Raw genomic sequence first — 25,326 nt, 5'->3', positions numbered from 1 at the left:
CTGAAAGGGTGACTGACAAATTTGTTATTTTTGTCTAAATCTGCATCTAAATTGAAGGGTGGAGCCAACATTTCTGACTACTACCAAGGTTATAAAGAACAGTAGTAAGTAGAAGACAAGGGCAATAATCAGGTACCACTTATTGGCACTGAAATTTAAAATACTTTCAAATGCCGTTTATCTTTCACCCTACCATGTGTTCTCATGTATCCAATAATCTTTGCTCCACACTTGAATTCCATCCTCAAACTATTCCACATTCCTCTCCTCCCTAAAGCTCTCCCACCTGGATATGTTTCTAGCCATCTCTCCTAAAATGTCACTGGGCTTGGCATCAGGGAAAAGAAATGGCATTTCTGCATATCTATGATAAATAACTGATTGAATGTGATAGCATCTAAGTTGCAGTCTTTACATAACAAGGTACTCTTTGCCAGAAATCTCCCCTCTAAGTAGATCTGGTTACCAATTAGAAACTGTTCACATGTACACTGCACAAAAAAAATAATTTTGAGTTTGCATGCTAAGAGAGGGTGCCTGGGTTATAAAGCCATAAAACTGAGAACTGGTGGTGGTTGGGTAGACAAGAAATAGCCTCTTCATTTCTGTGCGCAGCATTCAAATCTTAAATTAATTAAAGTTAGCCTTTATAAAGGCTTGAGTTGCTGATGGGAGAACTTGCCGGCATTAAGCGCTAGCCGGAACTTCTTGAAGCTAGCCAAAGAGACAGATTTTCATACAAGATTTAGGGAAATGGTGATATTAAGAATGTTAGTGGGAATAGAGACACAAGTAACAGATTACAGACCTTTAACTTGTGCTGGAACATTCATTGATTTTTTAATTTTTATCACTTACTGTTTGGAGCTGTGAACGGAGAACTGAAAATGACATTTGGACAATGGGCAACAGCTTACGTTAAAAAACAAATCAAACAAACTGTGGTTTGCTTGTAAGGCCAGACCTGAAAGTTAACTGCAGGTTGAATCTTGATCAATATTTGTATCATCTGTAACTACAGGTGAGGTGCCTAACTTTGTTCCTTAAGAAAAGTTGCAAGGAGAAACCGGGGAATTATAAACCTGTGAACCTGACTTTGGTTCTGGGGACATTGTTGAATGTGATCATAAAAGATAGCATGTATGGATATTTAGAGAGGCAAAATTGAATTTGGAAGTCAGCATAGTTGCGAGAGGGGAAAATAATGTCTCACAAACTGGATTGAGATTTTTGAGGAAGTTACTGAAAAGATTGAGGAGGGCAGAGCAGCAGACGTTGTTCACTTGGACTTTAGTAAAGCCTTCGACAGGATTCCGCATGGTGGACTGATTAGTGACATTACGTCACATGGGATTTGGGATGAGCTTGCCAATTTGATACGTAGTTGGCTTAACAGGAGGAGACAGAATAATGGTGAAGTGTTGATTTTCAGACTGGAGGCCTATCACCACCTGTGTTCCACTGGGATTGGCTCTGGGTCCTCTTTTGTTTGTCATTTGTATAAATGATTTGGATGAGAATTCAGAAGGCATGGATGATAAGTTTGCAAATGAGACCAAATATGGTGGCATTGCAGACAGTGAAAGAAGGCTTTCTAAGGTTACAAAGGGGTCTTGATCAAATGGACTAAAAAGTAGCAGATGGAGTTCAGTCTGGATAAATGCAAGATATTGCATTTCCCAATACAACAAACAAGGGTAGGGCTTATGCACTTAATGGTAGAGTCTTGGGTAGTGTTGAAGAACAGAGGGACCTAGGGGGTGCAGGTACATAATTCCTTGAAGTTTGCGTCACATGTGGACAAGGTGGTTAAAAAAACTAAAAGACGAAGGACATTTTTATTTATACAGAGAGTTGTCCATGTGTGGAATTAACTTCGAGGAAGTGGTGGATGTACAATTAATGTTTAAACGACATTTGGATAAGTGCATGAATAGGAAATGTTTAAACCGATTTGGGCCAAGAGCAGGCAGGTGGGACTAGTTTAGTTTGGGATTATAGTTGGCTAGGACTGGTTGGACCAAAGAGTTGGTTTCCATGCTGTATGATTCTATCACTCTATAACTCCAACTACCTGCCTTTGGCCCATATCACTTTAATTCCTTTGTTTTACAAAAGTGTTCCTATCTCAAATATAAAATTAACAAGTGATTTAGCATTCACTGCCAGTTGTGGAAGAAAGTTCCATCTATCACTCTTTTTATGTAGAAGTGGTTCCCAAGTTAGCTCCAGAACAGCCTAGCCCTGATTGTTAGACTATGCTCCCTAGTTCTATAATCGCCAACCAGTGGAAATAGTTTACCTTCATCTACCGTATCTTCTCCTGTTAATATCTTGAAGATTTTGATCATAGCACCCCCTAACCTTCTAAATTCTAGGAGAAAAAAAGACTTACTTTGTATAATCTCTCCTCATAACTTAACTTTTGAAATCCAGATATCATTCTTGTAAACCTATGTTGTACTCCCTCCAAGGACAATGTATTCTTCGTATGGTACAGTGCCCGGCTCTGCTCATAATACTCCTACATGGTACTGACCTACTGTGAGTGAGCTAACAAGATGGCCCTGATCAGCACCTTCAGAATATCAACCAAGAAACTATCCATGCCTACAGAACAATGCACTGCAAAAACCACTTCAGTAATCCGCCAGTTGTGTTATTTTCTTTTGTTTATCATTGTCTGTCTGTTTTGTGCACCAACAGGGCTCAAAAGCAAAGGTCACTGGGCTTAAACATAGTCAACAATTAGATTATTTTGTTATTTAGTTTTGCTTTGCTTTATGTTACTGTACTGTGTATAAATTACTAAGTCTTTTATTTAAGCTATAAACTGACGTCAAGAAGTGATTGCTCACAGAGTTTGGGAATGGTTATTCAAAAAGTCTGCTGAGGAACCACTGGGGTCAATTTTGAGGGTCTTTGAAGTTTTTACTTTTACAGTATTGCAAACACAGAAGTAGAAAAGGTGATTTGCTTTGGTTGCCTATCTCCATGTAATAACACTTGAGCATGAAGACATGGATTTACAGTAACACACCACAGCGAAATACAAAAGTGAAAGAATTTCAATAATTAAACAAAATCAGAACTTACCATTTCAACACTTTTAAAGTAAAGCCTGTAGTTTGTAATGTACACCACTCCTTTCTTAGGTCCATTAAAGTGACAAATGTAGATCACATCCTTTTCTATGAAGTAGGAATTAAAGAGTCATTGGCTGATAGATGTTAGCAACAATTTTTTTTAAAAATGCTTGAATTTGCACAAAGATGATTTATCAATGACAAACACATAAAAATTACAAATGCAGTAATTAATGAGGAAAATTCCTAAAAAAGTTTACTATTTAATCTCAAAATAATGAAACAAAGTTTAATTAGGTAGGAAACAGATTTACAGGCTGAATTACTGTCAATGCATTCCTACCTTTACTTTTCATATCCTCTCCTGCTAACAATGGTATTTCATCGGTCAGCTGTACCTGAAAAGAAGGAAATGTCCTATTAACCTTGCAAATGCATTTGATTTTGCTCATCAAATATTCTTATGCTGCAGTGAGTACTATACAATGAGTTCTGGTTATTCTTCACAACAAACAAATCATACAGACAAATCCTAGTACTTTACAAATTCTCAAATTCAATTCAAGTTTTTTTTTATTTACAGAACCACAGTTTGAATGGAGTTAAATTTTACTATTTACTTTTCCCAAAATCCCATTACAATAGACATAAAAACAACTTCTTAGCTACTGTTTATCATGAGAAACCTCCACAAAGCTCCCTCAGCCTCTTCAATAAAATGATTTAACAATGTTATTAAATCATACAGGTTAAAATAAATCAACACGCACTTCATGTTTCCAGGAAAGTTCAATTACGGATACAAAATTGATCCAACTGTCAGGAAACAGACTTCATCATCACTAGTCTTTTATTTACTGCTTTTTAAATCCTCTGTTTTATGGCATCCCAAAAGGTGTATCAATCTTATCTTACCATTTCTTGTTACTGGCACCTAACTTTCAGACTAGCCTGAAGGTCAGGGACCTGAAACATGAACTCACTTTCTTTCTCTAAAGATGCTGCCTGAGCTGCTGAGTATTCCCCATATATCATTCTTATTTCCAAACTCATGTTTTGCAGATTAAGAACAATGCCATACCTCTCAGCTCCTGTATTAACTCATGGATTTATTTACAAGACCAATTACAAGTTTACCTTCTTGCAGTCTATTTGGAACTTAGTTCAAACATCCAGCCTTCTCTCTCCTCCTCTGTGGCAATTCATTCTAGTGTACATTCACCAGATCATCCTGCAGTTTAGCTAAATGACTATTCATCGGATGTGTGTTTATGCTAGGGTACCCAAACTACAAGCAGGTTACATATCGCATGATTTGGCATTTTGCACAGGATTGGTAGACAACTTTACAGCTCATTCATAGGGTTTCTATAATTAATGATTAGATAATTTTACATGGAAGGATCATAGTTCAAGAAAAAAATATGAAGTGCAAGTTAACTGGTTGAGGGAGAGGTTGGAGAGTGCGTGGTGGTGGTGGTGGTGGTGGTGGTGGTGGAGGAGATTTGATAGTCAAATGACAGTCACTTTCATTCATTTTTCTTTCACTTCATTTATTAATAACCTTTTACGAAAAGGCTTTAAAAAATCTCAGCCACTTTCATTTCAATGTGAAATGTTTCCTGGTGGGGTAATGCAACTGGAGATAATATTTTTCGGAGTGCAAAACCTCGTGCATTATTTCTCGAGGTTCATGGGGGGGTGGGGTGGTGGCAGTGTGAGAAGGGCAAGAGAGAAAAGAGCAAAAGGGATAAGACTGTGGCAGAGGGAAAGGGGAGAGAGGAAGGTGGGAGAAGCAAAGAGTGGAGGAAACCCCAGCTGGAAAGTTAACTCACCTGGGCTTGTAAAAGCGAAGTCCTGAGCTCTGTCCCAGGTGCCATTCCCTTTCCCTGGTAATCACAAATTGGGGTCATTTTTTTTTCTCTATAGCTGTTTCTTAACCAAAAAATATGAAAATTACCTTGACTGATGCTGTTTAAATGCATTTATGTTAACTAGCTTTGTCAAATTACCAACACATTGCTTTTAAATGTTCTGATGAAGTCCACGTTGACTGTTGTAACCTAGCCTCCACAAAAAGGTAATCCACTCATGGGCTCCAAGCTAACAATTTTAACAGGCTCAAAGTCATAGGGCAACAAAGCTAAGTTAAATCAAGTTCTCGCTTAGCAACTCACATGCACCTTGCAACAGCAAGCAGTACTGCCCAAAACTATTATTTCTTTTCGTTACTTTTAAGCTTGTTTCTTGAGCACAGACCACTGAAATTAATTGTACATCTAACTTCCTACCCCAGCTGAACGGACTCAACTGAAACGATGGACAAAATGTGGCACCTTGTGATTTGCATTAACCAAAATGAGGATTCTACCAAGAGGAAAAAAAAACCACACTTTATATCGTTAATCACTTTATTCATGCATTCTACAGTCGATAATTAAAACCAGAGGGAAAAAGCACTTGCTGCAAAAATAATGTTGGAACCACTGCAGAGTAATGTAATGCAGTGTTTAAAGAAGTTAAGAAAATAGGAGCAGGAGTAGGCCATTTGGCCCTTGCTCCACCATTCAATCTGATCATGGTTAATTCCCTCTCAATGATACATTCCCAATTTTCTTTCATTCTCCTTGATGCCTTTAAAATGTCTATACGTTTATCAATCTCTTTATTAAATAAACTCAAGTGACCCAGCCTCTACAGCCTTCAGAGGTAGCAAATTCCACAAAGTGACTATCCTGGGTGAAGAAATGTTTCCTCATCTCAAGCGTAAATGGTCCACTCCATATCCTGAGACTGGCCAGCCTAGTTCTAGATTCCCCACCCAAGAGGGAGCATCCTCCCTGCATCAGAATTTCATTTGCTTCAATCAGATCCCCCTCTTAGAGTCAGAGAGATGTACAGCATGGAAACAGACCCTTTGGTCCAACCTGTCCATGCCGACCAGATATCTCAACCCAATCTAGCCCCACCTACCAGCACCTGGCCCAAATCCCTCCAAACCTTCCTATTCATATACCCATCCAAATGCCTCTTAAATGTTGCAATTGTACCAGCCTCCAACACTCCCTTTGGCAGCTCATTCCATATACGTACCACCCACTACGTGAAAACGTTGCCCCTTAGGTCTCTTATATCTTTCCCCTCTCACCCTAAACCTATGCCCTCTAGTTCTGGACTCCCCCACCCCAGCAAAAAGACTTTACCTATTCATCCTATCCATGCCCCTCAAATTTTGTAAACCTCCAAAAAAGGTCACCCCTCAGTCTCCGACGCTCCAGGAAAAACAGCCCCAGCCTGTTCAGCCACTCCCTGTAGCTCAAATTCTCCAACCCTGGCAACATCCTTGTAAACCTTTTCTGAACCCTTTCAAGTTTCACAACATCTTTCCGATAGGAAGGAGACCAGAAATGCACATGATATTCCAACAGTGGCCTCACCAATGACATGTACAGCCGCAACATGACCTCCCAACTCCTGTACTCAATACTCTGATAAAGGAAAGCATACCAAAGGCCATCTTCACTATCCTATCTACCCATGTCTCCACTCTCAAGGAGCTATGAACCTCCACTCCAAGGTCTCTTTGTTCAGCAACACTCCCTAGGACCTTACCATTAAGTGTACAAGTCCTGCTAACATTTACTTTCCCAAAATGCAGCACCTCACACTGATCTGAATTAAACTCCATCTGCCCTTCTCAGCCCATTGGCCCATCTGATCAAGATCCTCTTGTAATCTGAGTCAACCTTCTTCGCTGTCCACGACACCTCCAATTTTGGTGTCATCTGTAAACTTACTAACCGTATCTCTCATGCTCACATCCAAATCATTTATTCTTCGTCTAGTGAATACAGGTCCAGTCAAAACAATCTTGCCTCATATGATGGCTCTGCCATCTTCGTTGTCAGCCTATGGAATTTTCCCCACTCGTCCCATGGCAAGTATATCCTTCCTTAGGTTGAGGAGATCAAAACTGTACACAATACTCCAGGTGCAGTCTTACCAAGACCCTATATAACTGGAGTAAGTCAGCCCTACTTCTAAAACCACATCCTCTTTCAATGAAGGCCAATTTACCATGTGCCTTCCAAAATGTCTGAACATCTGCTTGCTTACTTTCATTGTCTGGTATACAAGGGACACCAAGATCCCCCTGCATAACCACATTTCACAAGATATCACTATCTAAATAAGACTCTGCCTTTCTTTTATTTAAAAACAACCCAAAGTGTAGAACTTCATATTTAGCCACATGAAACTACATCTGTCATGAGTTTGCCCACACAGATGACTTGTCTAGATTTCCTTCGTGAATCCTTCTTGCAGAGGATACTGAAACTGTGTGTCCATATGCAGTAAAACATGGAGTATATCCAGGCTTAGACTGATAAATGGCAAGTAAAATTTGCTCTACACATTGCTAGGTAACAGCCATCTCTAATGATAGAGTGGCAAGGACTAATGTCCAAAGGGATCCTTGCTAATGAGTCACTGAAAGTTAGCATGCACATGCAGCAAGTTATTTGGAAGGCAAATAGTTGGCCTTTATTGCAAGGCCATTTAAGGACAGGAACAAAGATAGCTTGCTATAATTGTACAGAGCCATGGTGAGACCACACCTGGAGTATTATATGTAATTTTAGTCTCCTTATCTGAGGAGGGAGATTCTTGTCCTCGAGGATGTACAACAGATGTTCATTGCCCAATCCCTCAGATGATAGGGCTGACTCATGAGGACAGAAACTGAAGAAACTGGGCCTGGATTCCCTCGAGTTTTGAAGAATGAAAGGTGATCTCATTGAAACTCTCAGAATTCTTACAGGCCATCAGTAGATGTGGGTGGAAAGTTTTCCAGAATATTATGTCTAGAACCAAAAACAGAGTCTCAAATTAAGGGGTAAGTAATTTAAGACTGAGATGAAGAGGAATTCCTTCACTCTAAAAGGGTGAGAATCTTTGAAGTTCTTTACCACGGAGTGATGTGGAAGCTTAGCCATTGAGTGAGTTCAAGAAAGAAATCAACACATCTCTCAATATTAGTAACATCAGGGATGTGGAGATAATGGAGAAAAATGGCAGAGGGAGAAGATGATCAGCCATCAGCTGTTTAAATGGCAGAACACACTCAGTGGAGTGAATGGCCTATTCCTGCTCATATTTTCTATGTTTCTACTCAATAGCATCACCGTCACTGAATCTCCCACGATCAATATTCTGGTGATTACAGTTGACCAGAAGTTGATCTGGACCAGACATATAAATTCTGTGCCAACAACTGCAGGTCAGAGGCTACAGATTCTGCAGTGATTCATCTAACTGCCCAATGTCTAACAGCCGTACAAAAAGATACAAGTCAGATGGAATGCTCTCCCCTTGTCTGGATGATTACCACTCCAACAACATTGAAGTAGTTTTGACATTATCCACGACAAAGCAGCCATCCAGCACCTTAAACATTCACTCTGTCCACTGATGCACAGTTGGACAGCGCCATACATCACATACAAGCAGCATTGCAGCAATTCACGAAGGCTCCTTTGGTAACACCTTCTAAACCTGTGACATCTATCTCATAAAAGAAGTGGGGAAAATGCTACAGTCAGTAATTAAAGATTTAAAAGTAGAGAGGTAAGACCAGACAGGGCTGGTATGGATTTAAGAAAAGAAAATCATGCTTGACAAATCTACTGGAATTCTTCGAGGATGTACTGAGTTGAGTTGATAAGGGGTATACAGAAGATGCAATTTATTTGGACATTCAGAAAGCTTTCAACTTTGAAAGCTCTGCATAAGAGATTAAGGAGTATAATTAATGTACATGGAACCAGGGGATAATCAATTGAGATGGAAAGAAAACTGGTTGGTAGACAGGCAACAAAAGAGTAAGAATACACAGGTCTTTTTCCGAATGGCAGACAGTGATTTGTGCGGTACCTCAGCATTCAGTGCCAGGACCCCAGCTATGCAAATTATGTATTAATGGTTTAGATGAGATCCAAATGTAATATCCCTAAATTTGCAGATGGCAGAAAGTTTTTGCAGGGCAGTGGGGAGACAAGAGGAGAAAAGAGGATGAACTATGAGGAGGATGCAGAAATGCTCTGTGTGATTTGGACAAGTTGAGTAAATGGTTAAATGCAAATATAATAGTCATAGAGATGTACAGCATGTAAACAGACCCTTCGGTCCAACCTGTCCACACCGACCAGATACCCCAACCCGATCTAGTCCCACCTGCCAGCACCCAGTCCATATCCCTCCAAACCTTTCCTATTCATATACCCATCCAAATGCCTCTTCAATGTTGCAATTGTACCAGCCTCCACCACACCCTCTTGCAGCTCATTCCATACACGTACCACCCTCTGCGTGAAAAAGTTGCCCCTTAGGTCTCTTTTATATCTTTCCCCTTTCACCCTCAACCTATACCCTCTAGTTCTGGACTCCCCCACCACAGGGAAAAGACTTTGTCTATTCATCCTATCCATGCCCCTCATAATTTTGAAACCTCTATAAGGTCACCCCTCAGCCTCTGATGCTCCAAGGAAAACAGCCCCAACCTGTTCAGCCTCTCCCTATAGCTCAAATCCTCCAACCCTGGCAACATCCTTGTATATCTTTTCTGAACCCTTTCAAGTTTCACAACTGCTTTCCGATAGGAAGGAGACCAAAATTGCATGCAATATTTCAACAGTGGCCTAATCAATGTCCTATACAGCTGCAACATGACCTCTGCCTATAGCTCAAATCCTCCAACCCTGGCAACATGCTTGTAAATCTTTTCTGAACCCTTTCAATGTCCTTGTACAGCTGCAACATGACCTCTCAACTCCTGTACTCAATACTCTGACCAATAAAGGAAAGCATATCAAACACCTTCTTCACTATCCTATCTACCTGCGACTCCACTGTCAAGGAGCTATGAACCTGCACTCCAAGGTCTCTTTGTTCAGCAGCACTCCCTAGGACCTTACCATTAAGTGTATAAGTCCTGCTAAGATTTGCTTTCCCAAAATGCAGCAAGTCGCATTTATCGGAATTAAGCTCCATCTGCCAGTTCTCAGCCCATTGGCCCATCTGGTCCAGATCCTGTTGTAATCTGAGGTAACCTCTTCGCTGTCCACTACAACTCCAATTTTCGTGTCATTTGCAAACTTACTAACTCTACCTCTTATGCTCGCATCCAAATCATTTATGTAAATGACAAAAAGTTGAGGACCCAGCATTGATTCTTGTGGCACTCCACTGATCACAGGTCTCCAGTCTGAAAAACAATCCTCCACCACAACCTTGTGTCTTCTACCTTTGAGCCATAATGTTGATAAACGTGACATTATTCATTTTGGTAGCAAAACAGGAAGGCATATTATATGAACAGCTATAAATTGAGATGGGGAAATATACAAGATCTCATGCACTGGTCACTGAAGGTAAGCATGCAGGTGCAGCAGGCAGTAAAGGTGGCAGATGGTCTATTGCGTTTGATAGTGACAGGGTTAGTTCAGGTGTCTTGTTGCAATTGTACAGGGCCTCAGTGAGACCACATCCTGAAGAGTGCGTGGAGTTTTGGTCTCCTTTTCTGAGGAAGCATGTTCTTGCTATAAAGGGAATGCAACCAAGGTCTATCAGACTGATTTCTGGGATGGTAGGAATGACAGACAAGGAGGTGGATTATATTCACTGGAATTCAGAAGAATAAAGGGCATCACATTGAAATCCACAAAATTTGAGCAGGACTGACAGGGGAGATGTAGGAAGGACGTTCCCAATGGCAGGGGAATTCATAACCAGGGTGCCAGTCTAAAGATTTAGGGTAAATCATTTAGGTCCGAGATGAGAAGGTGCAGAGAGTGGTGAGCCTGTGGAATTCATTGTCACAAAAAGCAAAACATTGTATGATTTCGAGGAGGAGTTGGACATAGCACTTGGGCTAATGGGATCAAAGGATATGCAGGAAAAGCAGGAAAAAGCTATTGAGATGGATGATCAACCAGGCTTGAAGTGCTGAACCACCTATTTTCTATGGTTATAGAAGTACAAGGCAGCAAATGCAAGAAAGCATCACACCTGCAAGTTCCCCTCTAAGTCAAACCATCAGAGCTTAAAACTATATTGTCATTCCTCCACTGTCGCTGGGTCAAAATCCTGGAACACCCTTCCTAACAGCACTATTGGTGTCTCAACTCCAGTTGTCCAAGAAGTCAACCTATTCTCACCCTTTCAAGATGATGCAAGAATTGGCAAATCCCAAATGCAATGAACGTATTTATTTTAAAAATGAGTAAACAGAATGGTCAATACTCAACATGTAGGTAGACGTGGCAATTAGTCAGGGTCTGCAGTGATCAATAACTTCAGAGAAGGGGAGAAACATACCTTTTTATTCGTTACATTGTTTGCTGCAGAAGTGGAATTTACTATTGGTGATGATGCTGAAGCCATAATTTATCCAGGTTCTTAGCGGAATCAAAGTCGACTGCAATAAAAACACACCAGTTAGCAATGACAACACATCCCAAAACCCAAACATTAAATCAACTGTGTTTAGGTTACTACAGTGAGATGTCTTCAATGTATTTTGATCAAGTCTGTTTATGTATTGTTTGATATTTGATATATATAGGTTAGAAATGAAGTAACTCTTCATCTGTGAAACTATGCATCAACATTTTACATGCTTAATTCACAATCTATATCAGAGTTTTCAATGGGATAGATACAGTACATCAACTATGTTGGATACAGTCACAACTAAAAGAAATTGCAGGCTTCAAAATATATTGCACTGCTGAGAGGAAACCAAGGCCAGGCATTACTGGACAGAAAGGAGGAGGAATCATTGCTGCTGATTCTCTCCACACACTAGCAGTGGGATAGCCCCTCAGTAAATTCTACTCACTTGTGTTAATTATATCAATTGAGGTTAAGTATATACCAGGTGTAAAGCATCAACTGGATGGTTAATTAAGCACACACACTTTGCCCCTTTAAGAGACTGTGATTAATTTTGTTTTATAGGTTTTCAAAGAGTATAAAGAGACACTTAACAATAAGGGTGTGAATCGACTGGGAGCGATATACCTGAAATGATTCACTCTGTGAATAAATTTATACCAAGCAAAGACCGGCACTGGTTTCTTCCTCACCAGCTGGCTACCACAAACATAACATTGTGTTCCCAATCATAGTCAATGCATCACTAGAGAACAAAAAGTGTCTGTACCTTCAAAACATGAACTGGACCAACTGAATTATTGTTTTACCATTTTCTGATGGTTACTCAAACAAAAACTGACTGCATGCGCAGAACTAATTGAAATGATATGAAAAATTAATTGTTTACAAATCAAAAACCTTCAATCTAGAGTACTTAAGGACACGTGACCATTTAGGCAACAGAATCATAGCAAAAACTGACCTTTTGGCTTAGACAAGGTTTAGAAAAGGAGCCACTGTAATATCTGTACCATCTATAAGATTAGTTATATCTAACTGCTTGACAGAGGTACAGGAAACTATATCCACACTCTCTATCCTAATAGGTCATTTAGACTTGAACTGTGGAATGCTGGAGGTCACAAACAAAGTAAGTGCTCCAATTTACTTTCTGATATCAAAACCCGAGATACCACATTATTGATATAGTGAGATAGGATTTATTCACTCCTGAGACAACAGTGCCAAGTAGAGCTTAAAACAGACCAGAGTGTGTAAAAATGCAAACACAAACCACTGTAGCAAGAAAGAAATCAAAGCACAAACAGGACAAAACTATGTGCTCCTGTCAATCATACAGGTAGTCTCATTTAACATTGCGGTTGCATTCCTGAGAATCTCTGATTTAAGGGAAACAACGTTCAAGTGAATCGTGAGTTCCCACAGGAATCAATGCTGAAGCCAGAGTTGCATTCATTTGGTCACTTTCTTGTCCAGAATAACCAATGTACAAGCTGAAACGCTGTACTGTGCATTGCAAACTGAAATTACCTACAAAATTAAATTAAATTATTAAGAATTATCGTATAAACTCATCATCTGCAACATTTTGCTAAAGGTTGCTGGACAGACCATTATTCAACTGTAAGTTACCATACATTTCTTTTGAGGACTATTTGGGACTATAAATATTTAATAGTTGGACTGCTATTTTTTGCTAATGATGAAACCTACCGTAAATTGTTTCTTTCTTGAATCATAGTCAACCAGGCAAAGTGATCATCTTGGTGGACGAATCAGGGTTTTCTACAGTTACACATTTGGGACAGCTTGTGGATCAATAGGACACAATCAGTGACATATTTTGAGTTAAGTTATGACACTTGATTCATTTTTGTAGCAGTTAATGCCATCATTTATCATCCTGTTCAATTTAACTACATTCTTGGTTTCGGTCAACCTCAGTAAAAATTTCCATTGCCTCTTTCATGAGTTCTAAAGTTCTTGATAGGTATTTTGTTGACAAAGCATAAAGGGATATAGAGGGTATATAAGGGCAGGTAAGATACTTCTCCAGGTTGGGAGTTTACAACCGGGGGTAAAAATAAAGAGGATGGCATTTAGGACGGAGATTAGGGGAACAAGAGGGTGACAAAATTTTGGAATGTTCTCTCCCCAGAGGGCTATGGTAGCTCAGTCTTTCAGTATATGTAAAGTTGAGATTGCAAATCAAACATTTATCAATGGTACAAGGGTAAAAGACACTGGAGTGTTCCATCAGCTTTGATCTAAATAAACAGTGCTGCAGACTCAACAGGCTGAATGACTTACTCCTGTTATGTTCCTAATGCTTGACAAGTTTGGATATCAGTATGGTTGTCCTCTTCAGCTCACTGACATTTTAGTTGCATGAAGTTTTCATTGGAAATTTCCTCTGCAAGTAATTTCACCATGTCAGCATCGTCCACTTCAAAGTCAACATCCCTTGTTCGGGCTCTGATTTCTCACTGCATCTTAAGGACAACATCATAAGATTCTCCATGGCCACTGATACCATTCAGATATGACAAGATTTAATTCCATTTGGATGCTACTGTTATGTCAAAATTCTCTAATTAATGGCACACCTGTTGCCTTGATGAATCAGGAGAAGATACAGTGTCAATGATTAGTCTTGAACACTGCTTTGACTCCATGATCCAAAGGTTTTATCAATGAAGGCATGTTGGGTAGAAGGCAAATCACCTTCACATTTGTAGACACTTCAAGGCCAATAAAACAAAAAAGGACAATTGCCCAAGAGGAACAAAATCTTAAAAAGGTGAGATTTTCTCTGGCACAATATTCCCTCCATGCATAAATAGCAAGCAGCAAAACCATTCTTTAAAGATGACAGGTATGTGTTCCGAGAATAATCCCATAACACCAATGGTATTGTAGATTGGTACACCATGAAAAGTGTGGATTTATAATCTCCTACAGCATTTTGACGAAGCAGAATACTCAGGTGAACTGAGGCAACTTTAAACCATGGCACCATCCTGTCTTCCTTGTCTATAGCATATGATTCCAATGCAGCCCTGTAACTCATTTTAGTAAGGAGCCACTTTCTTCAATGACTCTGTGACCTGATGACACAGTAACACAGGATGTCAAAGAGGAAATACAAAGGCAAGTCTAAGAAATGAGCCTTTAAAAAGATCATGTTAAATCAGACAACAATGGAGGATTACCTTTACATGGACACCTAGTTTTCAAGTATTCTAGAAATAAACGCTTTTTTAGTTCTCCTGTTGAAACCATCCACTAGTCCAAGTGTTCAAAGCTTTTTTTTGCCAGTAACTCAGTTGCTACAAATTAAAACCATGCTCCTTACCTTCCTATGCAAAATATTTTCATACACCTTAAGTTCATCAAACAAAATGGAGATGAAACTTCATGTTGAATGCTGGAGAGCATGCAGAAGGAGATAAACAAAAAACACCCGTCCTCGTCTTATCCCCGCTCAATACCTAAAAGCTAGGATCTGAAAACTGTTTTTTGAATTTTCCAACACAATACATTAAATAACCTGGGGAGTTTCCAGTCAAAACATAAGAATGTTACTTCATTTGAAAAGATTCCTCAGATTCCTCAAATGGCCATATGTAAAGTCATTTCATACAGTTTATTATACTATTTTTAAAATGTTCTACAGTTCTGGACAATATGAACAAAATAACATAATAGTTATCATGACCTCATAATTCCCAAAGAGCTTGTGAGGAAATTAATTCCATATGAAACATGCATTGTTGTAATAATGCAAACTCAAGTAGCTAATTTGCACAGTAAAAGTCCCACAAACAATATACAAAATTAGATAGAATCTTAGATAAATGATTTAAGAATCTACTAATGCTTTTTGAGGGAAAAATGTTGGCCACAGGACACAAGGATAGCTCCAATGCTTTAAGTAGTGTCATATGATGCATAGCATCAACCTCAAAAGACCGATGGCCCTCAACTTAAGTGCCATTTTTCTGATGAGAGGTTGCGACTTTTCAGCACTCCCTCAGTGCAGCACTGAAGAGTCAGTGAGGTGGCCTGCTGATGTCCCTGAAAATAGGGCTAAACTCAAGATCTTCGATCTTCCATGCCAAGAGTAACACCACATGATTATTTTTTCTCCTAGATCATACACATCTGAAAACTGTAGGAAAGACTTGGTGAAAGCTTCGCTCATGGCCCAGCAGGTATAATGCCGTTGTGCTGAACCATACAAATTGAGGTTCAAAGACTCCAATCTCGGGTTTATGGTTAATTAACTGAATTTAGCACGATAACTGGCCTCCGATCACAACCATACTCTCCATCCTTGACTGCTATTCAGCAAAACACATACATCTGTCAATGCGTGGTGAGGCCTGGAACACAAGGTCCTAAAGGTTCCGGCTCACTGCCCAGGTTTGCACGTAAATGAACAGCTGCAGAGTCTGCAGTTGCCTATGCAAGTGTGAATCTACAGGTTTAGGATAATAGTGTTGTGGAAAATTACTTTTTTTATTTGAAATTAGATCTAAATCATCACAAAGGCAAGTGCACATTTGACGCGTGATCTGGGTGCTGTAAAATTAGAGAAAAGTTTAAATAGTTTGCTGTTCTAATGCAATATTTCAAACCTCACTGGAAAAATTAAATCAAAAGATCTTGGTGAAGTAAATAGTCTGGGTTTGTCACTTAGCCAACTGGAATCTTAACACACTGTTCTGGCATTAAAATGCATTTTGAGTGACAAATGGTTCTTTGTTCTAGTCTTTGTATAAGTGCAGGAGCACATCTCAAGAATTTTTCTTATGTTCTTTTTCAAAAAAAAGGTAACATAATTTACAACTAGGAGAAAAGTTTTCATGCCATGATCTTGAACTTTGCTTCCTAAATAAAATCCTACAGAGTTCACTTTTCTGCAGCACACAAGGAAGTTAACTTATCCTCGTTCACTGTCTGAGGGTAGGGCAAGGTCTGCTCTAAGGACCAAGCCAATACCAGCCTCCAGGAAATGCCTGGACCCACTCAACCAAATCCTTTATTCCCTCCAATTTTCTCTCCCTTGGCCAGATATCATGGGTGTAACTTAAACCAGCAACCGGTCATAAGACCAGCATTTAAACTGTGCCACAACCACTTTGTACATTGATCCTTATTATTCTAAAGAATACCCTGTTACAAAATTCTGAACTATACTACAATCCAAAAGCAACTGAAGAGAATAAGTTGAAATAATTGTGAATAATACCTCTGGATATCTAGGAGGCAATAGCAACAATCAAAGAAGAAGTGGGTAAATCTTGGAAGTATACACCCATTTTTAGCCAAGGTACTAAATTGGATCTTCTCAGTAAAAGAAGTCCAAGCCAATTTTAATATCCTGAGGAATGCTTGTTGGACTAAGCAGAACCAATACACAAATTCCATGCATTTTGTTACACACTGATGGCATGAACACAACACTCATTCTTTTAAAAATAAATCTGCCAATAGCAAAGGAATTAATTAAGACAGTCACACCCAACAGACGCGTAATTTAAAGTTGCTGGTTAAAAGAATACAACAAAACTTTGAAGAAGTGAATTATTTCTCTAAATACCATCATTTAAGTTTTTTTAACCACTCAGTTATTCAGATCCATGCTAGTAAAATCATGACTGTAAAGGATTGTGCTGCACAATGACAGCCCAGCAAGATTTGATTATAAATCCTCTCACAAATTGTTTATTTGTTTCAAGTAGACCTGAATCACTGTATGATTCAAAGTCATGCTGGCTTTAATGTAGTAAGATTATCTTCTTGAAATGCAATTTCACCATATAATCAATCTGCTGTTACTCTAATGATCACTGCCTGCTGTCCAATTCTAACAATGCAAAGAATTTCACACCAACTTGCTGGTAGAACATCTATTTCTGAACATACAGTATCCAGCGCCCACACCTCCTCCCTCACCTCTATCCAAGGCCCTAAAGGAGCCTTCCGCATCCATCAAAGTTTTACTTGCACATCCACTAATATCATTTATTGTATCCGTTGCTCCCGATTCCGTCTACTCTACATTGGGGAGACTGGGCGCCTCCTAGCAGAGCGCTTTACGGAACATCTCCGGGACACCCGCACCAATCAACCACACCGCCCCATGGCCCAACATTTCAACTCCCCCTCCCACTCTGCCAAGGACATGGAGATCCTGGGCCTCCTTCACTGCCGCTCCCTCACCACCAGACGCCTGGAGGAAGAACGCATCTTCCGTCTCGGAACACTTCAACCCCAGGGCATCAATGTGGACTTCAACAGTTTCTTCATTTCCCCTTCCCCCACCTCACCCTAGTTCTAAACTTCAAGCTCAGTAACTGTCTCCATAACTTGTCCGGACTTGACCTACCTGCCTATCTCCTTTTCCACCTATCCACTCCACCCTCTCCTCCCTGACCTATCACCTTCATCCCCTCCCCCACTCACTCATTGTACTCTATGCTACTTTCTCCCCACCCCCACCCTCCTCTAGCTTATCTCTCCATGCTTCAGGCTCACTGCCTTTATTCCTAATGAAGGGCTTTTGCCCGAAACGTCGATTTCGAAGCTCCTTGGATGCTGCCTGAACTGCTGTTCTCTTCCAGCACCACTAATCCAGAATCTGGTTTCCAGCATCTGCAGTCATTGTTTTTACCTCTGTCAACAAACCATCTTCAAAGCTCCCTTTCTGTAGCTATGATACAATTCCTGATTAGCAATGCCACTCCTCCACTTCTTTGTACCTAATTACTACAAAAAATAATAAAACCGAATTAAACCCTCTGCCATTCACCAAGGCACACAGTAAAGACACACCCTGACCCTCCAAAGTCCTCCTTAATAACATTTTATTCTATCTGAGGAGTTGGGAATACTTGACACACTCACTCCCAAAATACTACCATCCAACAACAGCTCAGACTCTAGTAGTACAGGGTGGACAGTACACATGTGTACATACAGTCAGGACAGAGCAGTCTGGAAGTCCTCAATAATGACTGCTCATAACATCAGATCAAACACAGGCCAGGAAACTTCTTGCTTGTTACCTCACACCATCGGCAATTAACTGACAAATCAGTACTCCTCCTTGTTGAGCACCATTTGGAAGAAGCACGGAGCACTCTTGTTAAGTGACATAAATGATTATTAAAGAACATAATAATAAGAGCACAAGGAGGAATTCAGCCCCTCAAGCCTGCTCTGCCATTTGATAGGATCATGGCTGATCTCAGCTCGGCTTCAACTCCACGTTCCCGCTCACTCTCCATAACCCTTCAATCCATTAATAATTAAACATCTCCTCCTCAAATTTAAAGTCGCATCATCTACTCCATTCTGGGTAGTGAATTCCACAGACTCCACAACGTCTTTGAAAGTGAAGTGGCAGGTAGATAGGATAGTGAAGGTGGCATTTGGTATGCTTTCTTTTATTGGTCAGAGTATTGAGTACAGGAGTTGGGAGGTCATGTTGTGGCTGTACAGGACATTGGTTAGGCCACTGTTGGAATACTGAGTGCAATTCTGGTCTCCTTCCTATTGGAAGGATGTTATGAAACTTGTAAGGGTTCAGAAAAGATTTACAAGGATGCTGCCTGGGTTGGAGGATTTGAGCAATAGGGAGACATTGAATAGGCTGAGGCTGTTTTCCCTGGAGCTTCGGGGGCTGAGGGGTGACCTTCTAGAGCTTTATAAAATCATGAGGGGCATGGATAAGCTAAGTAGACAGGGTCTTTTCCCTGTGGTGGGGGATTCCAAAACTAGAGGGCCTAGGTTGAGGGAGAGAGAGCAAATACATAAAAGAGACCTAAGGGCAACTTTTTCACATCAAGAGTGGTGCATGTATGGAATGGGCTGCCAGAGGAAGTGGAGGCGGCTGGAACAATTGCAACATTTAAAAGGCATCTTTTAAAGGGTTTGAAGGGATATGGACCAGATGCTGGCAGGTGATACTCAATTGGGTTGGGATATCTGGTTGGCATGGATGAGTTGGATTGAAGGGTCTGTTTCCATGCTGTACATCTCTATGACTCAAATTTCTCTTCAATCCCATTTTGAATCTGCTACCCCTTAGCCTAAAACTGTGACCTCAGCTTCTAGGTTGCCCTACAAGAGGAAATATCCTTTCTGTGTACTTTGTCAAAAACCTTTAACATCTTATATACCTCAACTAGATCTCTCATTCGACAAAACATCAGAAGTTATAGGCCTAAACAGTTCAATCTCTCTTCATAAGACAAACTCCTTATCTTTGAAAACAATCTAGTGAACACCCTCTAAACTGCCTCTGATGCAACCACAAACATCTCAAGTAAGGGGAAGAAAAGTTTGCGCAATACCCCAAAAATGGTCTCACAGATACTTTATACATTTGCAGCAACTGTCACATGATGGCTCAGTGGCTAGCACTGCTGCCTCAGTGCCAGGGACCCAGGTTAGATTCCAGCCTCGGGCAACCATCTGTGAAGAGTTTGCACATTTTCCCAGTGTCTGCGTGGGTTTCCTCCCACAGTCCAAAGATGTGCAGGTTAGGTGAATTGGCCATGCTAAATTGCCCACAGTGTTAGATGCATTGGTCAGGGGTAAAGTAGGGAAATGGGTCTGGGTGGGTTGCTCTTCGGAGGGTCGGTGTGGACTTGTTGGGCTGAAGGGCCTGTTTCCACACTGAAGGGAATCTAATCTAATCAATCAAAACAAAACTGTATTTGCAGTAATCGCTATTCTATTCCTTTCGCAATAAATGTCACAATTCAATTTACCTTCCTTAATATCTGTTCCATCTGCACACTAGTTTTCTGCAATTCACGCATAAGGGCATCCAGATCCCTCTGCACTAAAGCACTCAAGTTCCTCCCCATTAGATAGTAGGTTGCCTTTGTATTCCTACCACCAACATCACATTTATCCACATTTTATTTCATCTGCCAAATTTTGGCCCATTCACCGAACTGATTCATATGTATTTGCATATTTGTCGTTTCTTCATTACAACTTATTTTCCCACCTATTTTAATGTCATCTCTAAATTTGACAATAATGCTCTCTGTCACTACATCCAAGTTATTAATATATATTGTAAATAGTTGGGGCCCGATGACCAAATGCACTAGTTAAATCTTGCCAACCAGAGAAATTCTAAGTGGCATGATTATCACCAAACTGGTCAAGTCGCAAAGGATGAATGCCAGGCTGGGCAGTTCTGAATAAACGTCTGGCCAAATCCAGTCAGGCTGATATACTCCAAAATTTGACTTAGGATAGAAAAATCCAAATTAGCCTCTATTTTCACTTCTGTTGATACTATTTGGTGTTATCCTACAGTATGTTCCAAATAAGCCACTTTCACTTCGGGAAATTCATTTTAACCAGATTCATGGCTCTGCATAACCAAACAATTCAGTCAAATGATCTAAAAATGTTTGGTGGAACATAACTAAGTCATCAATGTAAACCACACAGTTATGTAGTCCCTCACTAACTTTACTGGTTAGTCATTAAACCATTATCGGTATATTCTCACTGCAAACAATATGATTTTGAATTGATAAAGTTTAGCAGTATTATAAAAGCTCTGTCAATACAACATACCAATATACTTTTTAGCAAATTGATTTTGGTCATAAATTATGCGTGCCCAATTATCACGATGCGACCCTCCAATTTCAGAACATAATAGGAATCTAATTTTTGTTATCAAACTGACTCAAGGGTGCAGTGCCAACTGAGTCTGTACTGACTTGAGTTTGGAAGAATGAGAGGGGATCTTACTGACACATTAAGATTCTGACAGGTTTGGACAGACTGGATGCAAGAATGATGTTTCCCCTGGCCAGGGGGTCCAGAAAAAGTGGACATAGTCAGCTGTTTTGAAATTCCTTTTATCCGAGGATGGTAAGCTTATGGAACACTCTACCACAGAAGGCTAAATGGAAGCCAAGTCACTGAATACATTTAAGAAACAGATACATTTAGCCTTTAGAAATCTAATGGAGCGTGGTGTTGAGATAGATCAGCCATGGTCATACCAAATGGCAGAATGGTTCAATGGCCAAATGGACTACTTATGCTCAGACATTCTATGCCTCTCTGCTTCTTTGTAAGCTCATTAATGTTGCAATAAACAACACAATCTTTGAAAACCATCTAGTTTCACCACCATCACAACTGCTGACCTCAAACCATGATGAGTCAGTTGTTAACATCTTTGTCCACCATGAACTTAACCTCCTTCTCAAACTAATTTCTCCACCAACCCAACCTCCATTCCTGGCACCTTCCCCTGCAACCACAAGAAATGCAAAACTTGCGCCCACACCTCCCCCCAAGGCCCCAAGGAACACTTCCATATCTGCCACAAATTCACCTGCACCTCCACACACCATCTATTGCATCCGCTGCACCAGATGTGGCCTCCTCTATATTGGGGCGACAGGCCGCCTACTTGCGGAACGTTTCACCTCTGGGACACCTGGACCAACCAACCCGTAAGTCCAACACTTCAACTCCCCCTCCCACTTCACCAAGGACATGCAGGTCCTTGGACTCCTCCATCACCAGACCATGGCAACACGACGGTTGGAGGATAAGCGCCTCATTTTCTGCCTGGGAACGCTCCAACCACAAGGGATGAACTCAGATTTCTCCAGTTTCCTCATTTCCCCTCCCCCCACCTTGTCTCAGTCAAATCCCTCGAACTCAGCACCGCCTTCCTAACCTGCAATCTTCTTCCTGACCTCTCCGCCCCCACCCCACTCCGACCTATCACTCTCACCTTGACCTCCCTCCACCTATCACATTCCCAATGCCCCTCCCCCAAGTCCCTCCTCCCTACCTTTTATCTTAGCCTGCTGGACACACTTTCCTCATTCCTGAAGAAGGGCTGATGCCCGAAACGTCGATTCTCCTGTTCCTTGGATGCTGCCTGACCTGCTGCGCTTTTCCAGCAACACATTTTCAGCTAAGGATTTTGTTTCACAGGTAATACTATCCCTTACATTAATATCACGAACAGTCAAAGACATTCCTTTTGGTCTATTCACACAAAGTGATATAGATTCATAAAAGCATCTGTAAGTCACTTTGATATTTTATAGAACAGAACACTACAGCACAGTACAGGCCCTTCAGCCTTCGATGTTGTGCCGACCAGTCATATCAATCTGAAGCCCATCTAACCTACAATATTCCATGTACATCCATATGCTTGTTCAATGATGACTTAAATGCACTTAAACTTGGCGCATCTACTACCGTTGCAGGCAAAGCATTCCATACCCTTCCTACTGAGTAAAGAAACTACCTCTGACATCTGTCCTATATCGATCATCCCTCAATTTAAAGCTATGACCCCTCATGCTCACCATCACCATACTTGGAAAAAGGATCTCCCTGTCCACCCAATCTAACCCTCTGATTATCTTATATGTCTCTATTAAGTCACCTCTCAACCTCCTTCACTCCAATGAAAACAGCCTCAAGTCCCTCAGCATTTCCTCTTAAGACCTTCCCTCCATACCAGGCAACATCCTAAATCTCCTCTGCACCCTTTCCAAAGCTTCCACATCCTTCTTGTGTGGTGACCAGAACTGTACACAATACTCCAAGTAGCATAATCTCATGGTTCCAGAACTCGATCCCTCTATTAATAAAAGCTAAAACATTATGTCTTCTTAACAACCCTGTCAACCTGGTGGCAACTTTCAAGGATCTGTGTACCTGGACACCGAGATCTCTCTGCTCAGCTACACTACCAAGAATCTTACCATTATCCCAGTACACTGCATTCTGGTTACTCCGACCAAAGTGAATCACCTCACACTTGTCCGCATTAAACTCCATTTGCCACCTCTCACAGCTTATCTATGTCTCTCTGTAACCTACAACATCCTTTGTCACTATCCACAACTCACCGACCTTAGTGTCTTCTGCAAATTTATTAACCCACCCTTCTACGCCCTCATCCAGGTCATTTATAAAAATGACGAACAGCAGTGGACTCAATACCAACCCTTGCGGTACACCATTAATAACTGGACTCCAGGATGATCATTTCCCATCAAAAACCATCCTCTGTCTTCTTTCAGCAAGCCAATTATTGATCCAAACTGCTATATCTCCCACAATCCCATTCCTCTGCATTTTGTACAATAGCCTACTGTGGGGAACCTTATTGAATGCCTTGCTGAAATCCATATACACCACATCAACCGGTTTACTCTCATCTACCTGTTTGGTCACCTTCTCAAAGAACTCAATAAGGTTTGTGAGGCACAACCTACCCTTCACAAAACCATGCTGACTATCCCTAATCAAATTATTCTTTTCTAGATAATTATAAATCCTCTCTCTTATAACCTTTTTCAACACTTTACCAACAACTGAAGTAAGGCTCACTGGTCTATAATTACCAGGGTTGCCTCTACTCCCCTTTTTGAACAGGGGAACCACATTTGCTATCCTCCAGTCTTCTGGCACTATTCCTGTAGACAATGACGATTTAAAGATCAATGTCAAAGGCTCGGCAATCTCCTCCCTGGCTTCTCAAAGGATCCTAGGATAAATCCCATCCGGCCCAGGGGTATTATCTATTTTCACACTCTGCAGGATTTCTAATACCTTTTCATTGTGAGTCTCAATCCCACCGAGTCTAGTAGCCTGTATCTCAGTAGTCTCCTCGACAACATTGTCGTTTTGAAAAATATTTATTTAGTGCTTCCCCTATCTCCTCTGACTCCACACACAACTTCCCACTACTATCCTTGATTGGCCCTATTCTTACTCGTCATTCTTTTAGTCCTTAAATACCTATAGAAAGCCTTAGGGTTTACCCTGATCCTATCTGCCAACAACTTCTCATGTCTCCCTCTGGCTCTTCTGAGCTCTTTCTTTAGGTCTTTCCTGGCTACCTTGTAACCCTCAAGCGCCCTAACTGAGCCTTCACATCTCATCCTAACATAAGCCTTCTTCTTCCTCTTGACCAGAGATTCCACTTCCTTTGTAAACCACGGCTCCCGCGGTCTACAGCTTCCTCCCTGCCTGACAGGTACATACTTATCTAGGACACTCAGGAGCTTTTCCTTGAATAATCTCCACATTTCTAAAGTGTCCATCCCCTGCAGTTTCTTTCCCCATCCTATGCTTCCTAAATCTTGCCTAATTGCATCATAATTGCCTTTCCCCCAGCTGTAATTCTTGCCCAGTGGTATACGCCTATCCCTTTCTATCACTAAAGTAAACATAACAGAATTGTGATCACTATCACCAAAGTGCTCACTTACTTCCAAGTCTAACACCTGGCTGGGCTCATTACCCAGTACCAAATTTTATGTGGCTTCGCCCCTTGTTGGCCTGTCTACATACTGTGTCAGGAAGCCCTCCTGCACACACTGACAAAAACTGACCCATCTATAGTACTCGTACTAGTGTTCCCAGTCAATATTTGGAAAGTTGAAGTCTCATGACAACTACCCTGTCTCTCTCACTCCTATCAAGAATCATCTTTGCTATCCTTTCCTCTACATCTCTGGAACCATTCAAAGGCATATAGAAAACTCCCAACAGGGTGACCTCTCCTTTCCTGTTTCTAGCGTCAGCCCATACTACCTCAGTTGACGAGACCACAAACATCCTTTCTGCAACTGCAATACTGTCCTTGACCAACAATGCCACACCTCCCCCTCTTTCACCATCATCTCTGTTCTTACTGAAAGATCTAAATCCTGGAACCTGCAACAACCATTCCTGTCCCTGCTCTATCCAT

At 40.8% G+C, this 25,326-nt stretch overlaps 1 protein-coding gene across 3 annotated transcripts in view; it reads right to left on the bottom strand.

The window, feature by feature from the left end:
- mtm1 (myotubularin 1) overlaps positions 1–25,326 on the bottom strand; it is a 160,470-nt gene that overhangs the window by 103,861 nt on the left and 31,283 nt on the right. For 2 of the 3 annotated variants that reach the window (XM_072595538.1, XM_072595539.1), the window contains exons 2-5: positions 11,463–11,562; positions 4,922–4,975; positions 3,430–3,484; positions 3,097–3,191 (exon numbers count right to left, since the gene is read on the bottom strand). In XM_072595538.1, coding sequence (XP_072451639.1) covers positions 3,097–3,191; positions 3,430–3,484; positions 4,922–4,975; positions 11,463–11,528 — 270 coding nt within the window. In that variant the 5' untranslated portion in view covers positions 11,529–11,562. The remainder of the gene's footprint in view (positions 1–3,096; positions 3,192–3,429; positions 3,485–4,921; positions 4,976–11,462; positions 11,563–25,326) is intronic. The other variant, XM_072595541.1, reaches the window with a different exon arrangement.

This window comes from Chiloscyllium punctatum, chromosome 25 (assembly GCF_047496795.1).
Source record: "Chiloscyllium punctatum isolate Juve2018m chromosome 25, sChiPun1.3, whole genome shotgun sequence".
In the NCBI taxonomy this organism is placed as follows: domain Eukaryota; kingdom Metazoa; phylum Chordata; class Chondrichthyes; order Orectolobiformes; family Hemiscylliidae; genus Chiloscyllium; species Chiloscyllium punctatum.
Note: the sequence above shows the minus strand (reverse complement) of the source record. Positions and strands in the feature narration are given on the sequence as shown.